Source organism: Squalius cephalus, assembly GCF_949319135.1.
Source record: "Squalius cephalus genome assembly, chromosome: 17".
NCBI classification, from domain to species: Eukaryota; Metazoa; Chordata; class Actinopteri; order Cypriniformes; family Leuciscidae; genus Squalius; species Squalius cephalus.
In genome coordinates this window covers 31047510-31059690 of record NC_137138.1, presented here as the reverse complement: position 1 = coordinate 31059690, position 12181 = coordinate 31047510, and the positions used below count along the sequence as shown (strand labels likewise).

Sequence of the window (12181 nt, the reverse complement as noted above, 5' to 3'; positions counted from 1 at the left end):
GTTGTGGGCCTATTTTTTTTGCTGGAGGTCCTGGACTTCTTGTTCAGATACATGATATTATGGATTCTATCAAATATCAACAGATAAAAAATCAAAACCTGACGCCTTCTGCTAGAAATCTTATAATGGGCCGTGGTTGGATCTTCCATCAGGACAACGGTCCAAAACAAACATCAAAATCAACACAAAAATGTGTTACGGGGCACAAAATTAAGCTTCTGCCATGACCGTCCCAGTCCCCTGACCTGATGAGTGGGCTGAACTGAAGAGGAGAAGCACCAACATGAACTTGTGAATCTGAAGGATCTGGAGAGATTCTGTACGGAGGAATGGTCTCTGATCTCTTGTCAGTTGTTCCCCAAACTCATCAGGCATTATAGGACAAAACTCAGAGCTGTTATCTTGGAAAAAGGAGGTTACAAAAAGTATTTAATAACAGGGAGCCAATAATTATGGCCAGCGTGCTGTGGAGAAAAGTATTTATTTCATAATGTGATTTACCTCCCACTTTCAAAAAATTATTTTACTTCAATGAAAGGTTCGATTTTTTTTTAATGAAAGATCAAAAGATCGAAAATGACATTGTGCCTTTAACATGATTTTTTAAAAAAAAAAAAAAAGAAAAGATGTATAGAAAATCAAATAAACCTAAGATACTCTAAGATTACTGAAGAAGTTCAGTAAGTGTTTATCTTAATTTATTTCCAACAATATAGACTAAAAGTGAATCTTAATTGTTGTTTACTTTATGAAAATCAGCAAAGATTTCACAGCAAAAGACACGTGAACCATGACCTGAAGGTGGAGGATTTTAGAATGATACTAAAAGACCATCTACTTGCTAAAAAAGTATAAGCAATCAATCACACGACAGAGGGAATGTTGTAAATTGTGTGCGTTTTTTTCAGTTTGGATGATAATTTAGAGGCCTTAGAACTTTGCATACCAAATATGATGCAGTAGGCTTTATGATCGACCGTTGAATTAAGAAAATATCTTGTATTCACTTCCTGTTCAATAAGAGAATGTGATTTTACTCCTTTTTATATCACGGTGCATTGCCATGCGGAGTCCCTGATGGATTTGACTTGTCAGACAGTGACTGGGGTCTTTATCTGGCAGGTATCTGGATTATGGCAATGAGGAATGGAAAAAGCAAGCCATGGGTGTCCTGGAGGCTCTGGAGACGTAAGTCTGGCACTTTGTGGCATTGAGGAGATTGCAGTGGAAAATTGTCATGTTGCTTTGGGGTGCCATTCTTGCTGGAGAAGCTTCATTCATATGTGAATATTGACGTTATGCTTTTCTCTTCAGGTTCTGTGATGAAACCAGGAAGAACTTTGAAGCAACGTTGGCTTGGCTTCAGGAGCATGCCTGTTCCAGAACGTATGGTTTAGGTAAGACCTGCTTATGTCTGCCATTGTAGCTTTGTTGCAAGCTTTTCCGTATCCTGTTAGGTTTTTCTTTTGGAATAAATTGCTTGTAATAGTTAGGCAAACTGCACAAAGTTTTCGTTGCACACATCCTTTTGAAATCACCTCAGATGGCCACCTTTGTGTGAAGCTTATCTTAATCAAAGTCTTTTTGTAAGGACAAGGCCCATCTATATTTCTTTTGTAATACTCTTATTTCTCGCTCCTCCCTTGCCCCCAAACCACTCAGCGATACCATCAGCAATTTTCTTGCTGCTCCTTAGTGAGAACATTTGATTTTGTAGTTCTTTTATGTGTTTGGTTCCCATAGGAACCCGGTTGCCATGGGATGAACAATGGCTCATTGAGTCCCTGTCGGACTCCACCATCTATATGGCCTTCAACACCGTGGCACATCTCCTCCAGGGAGGGGTTCTCAACGGACAAGGATAACCCCTTGGGGAAATCAGGAATTCCAGAAATGGTTTGAAAGTTTAAAAAAAAAAAAAAGATGAAAATGGAAAGTAAATGATTTTAGACTGATCATTTGGAATTTGGAGTCTGGTTTTATTTTATATGTAAATTATTCCCATATTCACCATTTATTCAGCTTTTGCCTTGACATTTTACCACTAGCATGGGGTAGGACCACTTACTTTAATTAAGATTAAAATAGAGTGCTGCTGGAATGATGTATTTTTGTTGGCCAAAACTCAGAGTTAGCCTTTTAGCACTTCTGGTTTGTCCTGAAGTCAATGGGTTATTTGAACGGGTATTTGGTTAAATGTCTGAAATAAGGTCTGTGTTGATCAGACCTCAAAATGTTTTATTCTGCAACATAAAATACATCAGTTATACATCCTTTTGTGTTTTAAGTGAAAAAGTAAATATGATTGCTAACAAGTGACTAAATGGGACTACAGAACTACACCTGTACATGTAAACTCACCTACTCACTAGTCTGCTTTCACAGCCTCATTGTGTTTATAGTCGTGCTCTTGGAACTATTCTAATTCAAACCTTCAGGGAAAATGTTTTGTAAATAAAGACTGAAAGAGTTGTCGAAGCGTAATGGTGGTGATGTTGAAGTCATGTGACCGTGGTGTAGTTCATTTATAGCAGGGCCTAAAACTAACTTTATTCCACACCTGCCAATGGCCGGTGACTTAAGAAAATTTACCAGCCATGAAAATTATGACACAAATATTAGATTCCAACGAAAATTCACAATTCTCTATTCCAATTTCGACACCACAGCTAAATTTACTAGGCTAAAATAAATTTAAAACATTTTTAAAGACAAGTAAGCAGTCAGTAATAAAATAAGAACAAATAATCGAATTACAAGCCGTAGCACAAATAAATACACTAGAACAATTTTTTTTCCCAAGTAGATCTAACAGAAGGTTTCAGGTACAGAAATTTAAATTTAATTAGGTCTAATCAAATGTAAAACAACACTGAATATGGAGTGGGCGTCTGGGCGATATGACCAAATTCTTATTTCACGATAACGATATATATCACAATATAGCTATTTTGTGTTATTTTATCTCATTTTTGTTACTAAAAATAAGAAAAAAAGCTAATTACAAACAATAGGACAAATACAGCAATATAACAAAAATATGAAGTTATGTTTTTTCAGGTCCAATCGGGCGTGCACCTGAGACCCATTTCAATAGCGATAGCAGATGAGTTGCCATGAAAACGACTGACATCTCTATCTTTTCATACAGATTTCATAAACAGAGAATAATTGTTTTTGTTTTGAATTAGATAATTTAATAGCAGACTTAAATGTTTATAAAGATATATTGCTTATGCCTGTGTGACTAGTATTCGCTGAGTTTTGTTTAAGTTTAGAGACGTGCTCCAGAAAAAAAGTTCACGGAGACGGAGAAGCAGAAAGCATACCCTGATCATTTTCTTTATTTTACAAAAGCACAATGTTTTGTTTCAATTGTAAGTGGACACATAAAAGTAGACACTTAACAGTTTCTTTTTTCATATTCCTTAAGTCTTTATGACCATAAATGTCGGAGTATTTTAAGTCTATTTTGCTACCAAGTGAAAAAATCCTGCAAAACGCGCCGGCACATTTGTCGACCCCCGAGGATTAACTTTAGCCTAATAGGAAAGAACATAAATTGTGACTAAAAATATATGCTCACTCACATCAAGACGCTACTGCAGTGGTGGAGTCCATGCAGGAGGAGCAGCGTTTGGCACTGCATCGCTTTTCAACCAGCAACACTACACATACGTCCCATCCTAACCACTGTACTAAATACAGATATAGCTAATGCTAAAAATCTACGCTAGCTTGAAGCTATCCTAACTGATGCAATACTATGCTACTAACTAACTATGCTTCTAACAATACTACACTAACTGCGAATTAACTACCTAGGCTACACAAAATAATCTAAATAACTATATAAATGCTTTGCTAACTAGATGCTAATATATGGTATCCTGATCGTTTTCAATACTCGCAATTCCAACTTCTGACTCGCTACAGTGGTTTTGACGGAACAAGATCCTTTTATACCAGGGGCTGCCAAGGGCGTGGTGAGCTGGTGCCCTCCTACGTCACAGGGCACCACAACTTCCAATAGGAAAATTCAACTGCAGTAGCCACCGTTCAACCTGAAGAGGGCAGCACTCAGACGTTTTTACACCATATATTGTAGAATTAAAACACTTTATACCCAAATGTCAAAAAATGTACTCGAATCAATGAACAGCACTAATAAAGCCCCAGTCTTACAGATCATTAACTAAAAAAAGTTGTTTTAGGGTTGTTACCCTTTAACCATTCAAGTGCAATGAGATGTGAAAGAACTGAATTCGCGATCGCATGCTGAGAGGCATGGCTTTCTGTGCATGTACTTACGCTGTGTGTCAGTCAGCGCGTGCACCGCATTTCTTCACTGCTTTTTGTTCTTAATAACACTTTTTAACATCGAGCACGTCCTTCGTGATCGCCTTCTGAGAGGCAGCTTTCTGTGCACACACTTTGGCAGTGTACCAGTCAGCAGGAGCACCATACCGAGGTTCTTTCAGGAAATATTGCGCTCATAACTCTTTTTAACTTCAAGCATGTCTTGCTCTTTATATTCTCATTCATGCATTTCATCACTAAAGTGTCTATAGTATATATACCGGGATATACACGATATAGCAAAATCTCTAACGATAGGCATTTTATACCGTGGTAACGATATATATCGTCATATTGCACAGCCCTAACTGCATATAATCTTGAACAGTGAGAGATTTTTTCTTTGTCTTTTGTTTTTTGATTAACATAAAAATCAGACAACGGGAATATTAGGCTGCTGTCACTTAAAGAATGTATGGATCTGTAACGATTCTACTCAATTCTAGCTCAAAAATCTCAAAACCTAGGCTCTAGGAGGCAGTATCTGTGAGTCACAACAACAACAACAACAACACTTAAATCAGATTTAAACAACTGCACAGTTTTATTTACAATATCTTATAGAATACGAAAGTGCAATTTTGTTACAATTCAACAATAGTAGCCTAAATAACCAAAATAAACCTTGGGCCCATAAAAGAAAACCAGGAAAAGAAAATTGTCTTTCCTTTATCTACCCGGGTAGTATAAATGATCAAAAGTTCTTATCTGATCCTAGGTTCACTCAGGGAAAAGTTCAATGACTGAAGATCCTTGAAGTCCCAGAAACGATAGAACAAAGAAAACGTCACTGGCTCGCGATATTTCTTCTCCGGAGTTTCACTGGCTCGCAATCTTTGATCCAATAACCTCGTGGCGTCGAAAACCACAGGGAACGGGAAAGAAAAAAAACAATCAGAGTTCGTGACTAGGAAGGAAAAATTGAAGAACTCTGTTTCCTCGGAGCATATCATGCATCACGTAACCTTTTCCAGAGGAGAATTCGAAGCAGCAATCTCATAACATGGTCTCGGTTTCTCTCGAGACTGCTCATCTGCGTACCTACAGGCCGCATCCAAAACCACGCCCACCACTTACGTTAACCCTTTCTTGGTACTTTGGGTGGGTTACAGATCCAATACTGATACATGTATTTTCTTTCTCAACTGTTTACGTTCACTCAATACATAACAGACTATGTTTATTAGGATACTTGCTGAGACGGCTTTTTTTTACATAATATTGTGTGTTTGTCCGTTCAAGTGCAGGTAGACAAGAAGAGGAGCTTATTCTAGTACTGGTGCACTGTCTGAGATGTGTATGGAAAGCCAAACACACCAAATTTGGGACAAAATGGCACAATTTTACATAGCTCCCGCCGAGAGGAGATGTTTGTAGGCTAGGCACCACCGAACGGACGGCGCGGCACGTCTCAGCAAGCAGTTGGGCATGCTCTTCAAGACGACTACGATATTGTAAATCATCAAAGTTTCTGCTGCGAGCTCTGTAACATCACGCTGTTTCGTCCCACATTTTGTGTGTTTGCCTTCCTATAGATGTAACTTTTTGTGGGCGCATGGTTCGGATTTTCAAACTTCCCACATAGCGCGCAAGTAATTGAGTTCCCTTTCACGTCTTGTGCTTGAATACTTAGATGCAGCGCTGGCTCCCGTTCATGTTCTCTCAACATTGCACTCTTAGAATTCATAAAAATATTGCCGGCCAACTGGCAATTGACATCGTTCCATATGCATTTTTACTTGGATATGGCACTTGGCGAGTGTTAATTTTAGGCCCTGATTTATTTACCTTTTTACTTATGGCAATTGTATTTTGCCTTCACAGTTCATAAAAGTTGAATTCATTTGTGAAGATTATTATGATGAACAAAAAATAGGTATCACAAACTTTTATTGTTCACAGAGCTTATTTGCAATATTCCAAAAGCCAATGAGAAAATCCTATTGGGTTTTTGTTGAGGGAACCAGGGTGATGCCAACTTTCCTAGGGTTGGACTACAAAATACTCCATCACTACAGTGCTGTATACAGTAAAATATTGAATCAAGCAGTAATAAAATGGAAAACAGGATATTAAATTGTGTAAAATTTGACATTTTGTGACTATTAAAAGGTAAACTTTACTTGAATTTGTAATGTTTTATTTAGTGTGCATTAAACAGGCTCACTGTGAATCAAATTGAGAACAAAAATGACATGGAAAATGTTGTTCCTGACCATCTGAATGTCCGTTCACATGTTCATTGTTACTTGAGAAAAAAAAAGAACAAAAAAATACAAATAGTCATTCAAAACATTTATATAGAAAAACATATTTCTTCCCCCAGACCCGAGCAGATGACGAGAGAGGTGTGGGATTACATCTTCTTCAAAACAACACCTTTCCCAAAGACGGACATCCCGAAGGAGCACCTGCTGAAGCTCAGGAGGGAGTTTGAGTTCTGGTACCCTGTAGACGTGAGAGTATCAGGGAAGGACCTGGTGCCAAACCACCTCTCCTATTACCTCTACAATCATGTAGCCATGTGGCCCAAAGACAGGTACAGTGCCGTTTGCAGACCCTATAAACAGTATGTAAAGAAAAAGTAATGTGAAGTATATTTTTCTTGTGTATCTTAACTTCCCCTATGTTTTGCAGTGCAAATTGTTAAATTTTTCACATTAAACAGACATGAGAGAAAGTAATATGTATGTGTGTGTGTATATACTGGATAGATGGATGAATGGATGGATGGATGGTTAGATGGATGGATAGATAGATAGACATGCACTGACTTTGCTCTAACTTTAGATACCATAGAATGAAAGTTGTTTCAGTATAATTGTGAGGGCCACATATCTGGGAATTTCCTTGCAAACATAGTCTAATCTCCTTACTAAGTCCATAAATCACCCAGATAATGTCTTAATTAAAATCTAAAAAAATAAATGTGGTACATTTTTGTGAGTTTAGTATTAGTTATACAGTATTCTAATATTTCATACTATTTTTACTACTAAGTTAGTGCTTTTGTATTTTTTTTTAAATAATGCTTTTTTTTTTAGATCTTTTTATTTTATTTTATTTTAAGTTCATTTCCAAAGCAACATTTCTAACTTTTTCACCTTATTAATGTTTGTGTTTTACTTTTTCCAGCTTTATTTGAATTAATAAAAAATGATTGTGAATAGTTTTAGTTCCAGTGAACAATAACAACACTGGTTGAGAAGTTTCAGAGAAGGCCAAACACTTTACATGCGGTCAGACTGGCTGATGCCTCTGTCTGTCTGTGTCTTAGGTATGCGTTTGGCTCTGGCTGATGCAGGGGACACGGTGGAGGACGCTAACTTCGTTGAGGCCATGGCCGATGCAGGGATTTTGCGCCTCTTTACGTGGGTGGATTGGGTGAAAGAGATGATCGCCAATCAGAACAACCTGAGGACCGGACCAGCGGACACGTTTAATGACAGAGTGTTTATTAGGTAACACTGGTGTTATAAAAAATCTATTCACACTAGAACAAAACAAAAAAAGACATTCACTATATTACTACAACGAGTGAATTTTATGTACCAGAGTATATTGTGGCATAATAACAATAATAATGAACTGTTGAAGTAATTGATAAGTAAAGATAATAAAAATTGGTAATAGTTTACACTATACTGTTCAAAGGTTTGGGTTCAGTAAGTTTTTTTTTCCTGAAAGATATTATTTTTATTCAGCAAGAATACGTTAAATTAAGCAAAAGTGACGAAGACATCAATGATTTCATAGATTTCTATTTCAAATACATGCTGCTCTATTGAACTTTCTACTTAAGGGTTAGTTCACCCAAAAATGTATATTCTGTCATCAATTACTCACCCTCATGTCGTTCCAAACACGTCAGACTTTCGTTCATCTTCAGAACACAAATGAAGATCTTTTTGATGAAATCTGAGAGCTTTCTGTCCCTTCATTGACAGCTACGCAACTACCACGTTGACGCTTCTACGTCACTAGAAGATACATTTGCATAAGACTATGTTGTACGTTGTCCGACCGCGAACAACTTGACCAGCACACAACAAGTAATTTCACTGACGACTGCTTATCAAATCTCCGAGTTCAAATTGAATTCGCAAATCGCTTGCTCTTAAAAGATGGGTCAGTACCCAGTTTATTTGGACCAGCATGCTCCTCAGAATCACAACCTGTAAGTATGAATAATTATTGATGTATATATTTTCTACCGGGTGTTCAAAATAGTTTTGTGTTTTATAATGTGTAAGTTTCCGGCTAACCGACTGTGGCGAGCAGGACGAGGCCACGGGCCGTAAGAGAACGGCACGAGGCCGGTGGCGTGATTGATAATGAGCGACTCCTGCGAGACGCACCGGTCTCGTATCGCTCACAGAGGAGCGGAGGCATAAAAGGAGGAGCGACGACAGTGGAGATCGAGAGAGGCCAGGCCTGGAATATTTTATTTGATGTTTTGTTTTATTATGCGTGGCGGCAGTTGACCGTGAGGGACTGCCATCTTTACTTTTGTTTTTGTATTTGTTTATAAAGTCTTTTAAGTCTTCTCCTTCTTCCCATAACATCTGAACTGTGTTACACTGACGTTATTACTGTCTTGTTGAAATACTTCTGCTAAGCAGCTGTGGGCCACTATTACCTAAAACTGTGTCTATTAATGCAGATTGTCTGTCGTTCTCACTGCTCTGAGTAAAGATAAAGGATGGAGCAAGATTTGTTGTACACAGTTTGTTACATCAGTCATACACAGTGCTGGGCGAACGTATGCACCGTTATTGATACAGTTCCCGCATGTGCACTGCAATAAATTGGAAATATACACATCGGTTTGTTGATGGACATACTTTTGTTAATGCTGATGGTGAGGAATTACAGTTGCAACATCATAAAATGTACCTCAAACTAAGTAATGTATCACTGAGAAATGTCCTGCTCGAGTCGTCCTTGCGATGGAGGTTCGGGTTGACTAACTAGTTCTTCCAATGTTTCATCATCTGACTCGTGCTCGGATTGAAATGGTATAATCGACATCATCGTAACAGAGATTTTAAAGTGCATTTTTATTATTTAAAATGAAAAACCTTTAATATGCTTGAACACAGCTCGAAGACTGCAGCCAACAGCGCGTGCGTGAGAGGAAATAACTCTCCAAACCAGTAGGTGGCAGTAGTCTATATTCATCATTCAAAAAGACAAACGGAAACTAGTACTGCGGATACACAAACTGAAAACAAAGCAGTGCTTTTCTACCATTTTGAATATGAATCACACTGATCAGTTTGTCTTCTCTTTCGTCATCCCATGTCGTTACGAAAATATTTGAATGGTCAGATAAGATGAGAATGTAAAATTAGAAGAGCCTGTGTGGCCTGTCTATTTGTCTGTGCCATCTTGACTTTCAGAACCAAGCACAGCAATGGTAGTTATCAGAAGGACCCTAAACGTCCTTATCCCTTAAAGATCCCTTATTGGCTGTTCGGCTTAGCAAACCAATTAACGAGAAGAAAAAAAAGTGCCGAAAGTCAAGATGGCACAGACAAATAGACAGGCCAGGATCTTTCTCTTACCAACAGCTCTGACCCCAAATCATCATGATCAGTGAGCCGAAAAAAGCCGTTGACTGTGTCCAACTAGTGGCGGCGGTCTGGGAGGACAGTCACTCAACAACAACCCAACATTGACCCACTGTCGCTTTGTGTTACAGCGTTTAAGGTCCTTCTGATAACTACCATTGCTGTGCTTGGTTCTGTAATTGCTGCTTGCAGCTATGTTTATAGTAATTATGATAATGATAAGCAATTTAAACAGCTCTAACTTTTTATCGTTATGGTTAAAACTCGCCAAACTTTACACTCATGAAGGGTGAGAGTGGCTGTTTTCATGGGCTGAATGTGTAGTTGCATAGCAACTAGTGGTTAACTCTGATATTCAAAACCTCAACCCTGCTGCATGCCATAAAATGTTCAGAAATTTCTTTTAGTTATGACAATTTTTAGTGAAGTGTTTTACGGGAGCTTCCTGTTGGGTTAGAATTAGTAGCATCCTTGTAAAATCCTCGTAACATTAAGCCGTTAGACAGAGATCCTGCACCGAAACAGAATTGACCTCAAGAATGAGTCAAGTCGACAGCTGTCATGTAGAGTGAGTTCAGCGCTGTCCCAGACCTCCCCTGACAGAAGAGTAGTGCATTATCCCTCGCTTTTATCATGGGACGTTTCCCTACAGTCTGTTTCTACCTATGCCGGCCCTTACGTAAGCATTATGAGTCAAGGCTCTGAGGAAAGAGGCTTTTCTCAGTCCTGTTGTTGAGACCATGTGGTAATGGATGTCGCTTTGGATAAGGAGTTGTTGTGCTGATGTGTTTTAGACTGTGAAGGAAACTATACTGTTACATGTAATGGCAAAAAAAAAAAAAACACCTTCCCTAGATTTACTCCATTCCAGTCAATATTCTTTATGTGGGTATATGGTCACACTTTAGATTAGGGTCCAATTCTCACTATTATCTAACTATTAATTATGACTTTTGCCTTCATAAACTCATATTTATTGCTTATTACGAGTTAGTAAGGTTGATAAATTTAGATATTTGACAAGATTAAGGGATGTAGAATATGGTCATTCAGAATAAGGCATTATTATGTGCTTTATTAGTACTAATTAAATAGGCAATATCCTAGTAATATGCAAGCTAATAAGCAACTAGTTAATAGTGAGAATTGGACCCTTAACTAAAGTGTTGCCATATATATAACTGATGTTGTTGTTATTAATCAATCCATTTACATAATGTTTGTAGAACATGTTTAGAAATCTTGACATTAAAGTTTGTGTAAGTTTGCTTTCCTTTGTCAACCACAGAAGGGGGACAGCAAACCACCAGCTAAGCCCACGCACTGCACCATCTATGTAGCGAAGACCTACCCACCCTGGCAGCACAGCGCCCTCTCTCTGCTGGGCAAACATTACAAGGTACAAACACCCTAACCACAGCTCAGTGCATTGCTATATCAGTATATCACTCATATATCAAAGTGTGCCAAATGAGACAATCTTCACATATTTAATAGGGCTGGGTATTGACACAGAATTCAAATGGATTTGATTCTGATTGACTATCTCTTGATTAGTTTAGATTCTGATTCAATATTTACAATAATTCCACTCTGAGAAATCTGGTCAACCTAAGTATATTACATTATCAAAATGCTCCTCTCGTACCTTTTGCTATCTTATAATCCAACAGTGTACAAAACAATAGTCGCAAAATGGCAGCACCTTCGTTTGCATGAAACGCGAGAGCGAGTCCACGATACTACATGACATAATTAAATAACTGTACACAAAATATTGATTTGACGGAGTTTTAATATTTTATTAGCTCACCAAATGCAAAACTTCCACAAAGAAAAACCATTCCTAGTGCTGCTGACTTCAGTAACCTGGGTGAGCCTGTGTATATTATTGGGGAATAACATACCGCTGGATGGCGCGATTGACCAATCAGAATCAAGTATTCCACAGAGCCGTGTAATAATGGTGAATATTAGGTGTTGCATATGTAAATATTATGCTGTATTGGGAAATGCAGCTATTTGATCATTTCTCCGGTAATATTTTAATGCCAGTGTTGAATTTAGAGGGTTAAATCTTGACCTGAGCGGTGAATAAAATGGCTATTCATTCCGATTGTCATTCCAGAGCAACAGTGGAGTTCTACCCGACAATAAGGTCATTGCCACGGAGCTGGGTGCCATGCCGGAGCTGAAGAAGTACATGAAGAGAGTGATGCCCTTTGTAGCCATGATAAATTATCCTCTGG

General features: G+C 38.2%; 1 protein-coding gene and 1 long non-coding RNA gene across 2 annotated transcripts; both read left to right on the top strand.

Annotated features, from left to right (window-relative positions):
- The first annotated feature begins 1121 nt into the window (after positions 1 to 1121).
- Positions 1122 to 1856, top strand: LOC307145060. The gene is made up of 3 exons (XR_013818877.1): positions 1122 to 1188; positions 1315 to 1397; positions 1744 to 1856. It is a non-coding gene; the product is annotated as an uncharacterized lncRNA (long non-coding RNA).
- A 4832-nt stretch (positions 1857 to 6688) lies between these two features.
- LOC307144868 (leucine--tRNA ligase, cytoplasmic-like) lies at positions 6689 to 12164 on the top strand. Its single transcript, XM_079847528.1, has 4 exons — positions 6689 to 6898; positions 7637 to 7820; positions 11221 to 11331; positions 12061 to 12164. The coding sequence occupies exons 1-2, from the start codon at positions 6696 to 6698 to the stop codon at positions 7656 to 7658; spliced, it is 225 nt and encodes a 74-aa protein (XP_079703654.1). The 5' UTR covers positions 6689 to 6695; the 3' UTR covers positions 7659 to 7820; positions 11221 to 11331; positions 12061 to 12164.
- Positions 12165 to 12181: the final 17 nt, after the last annotated feature.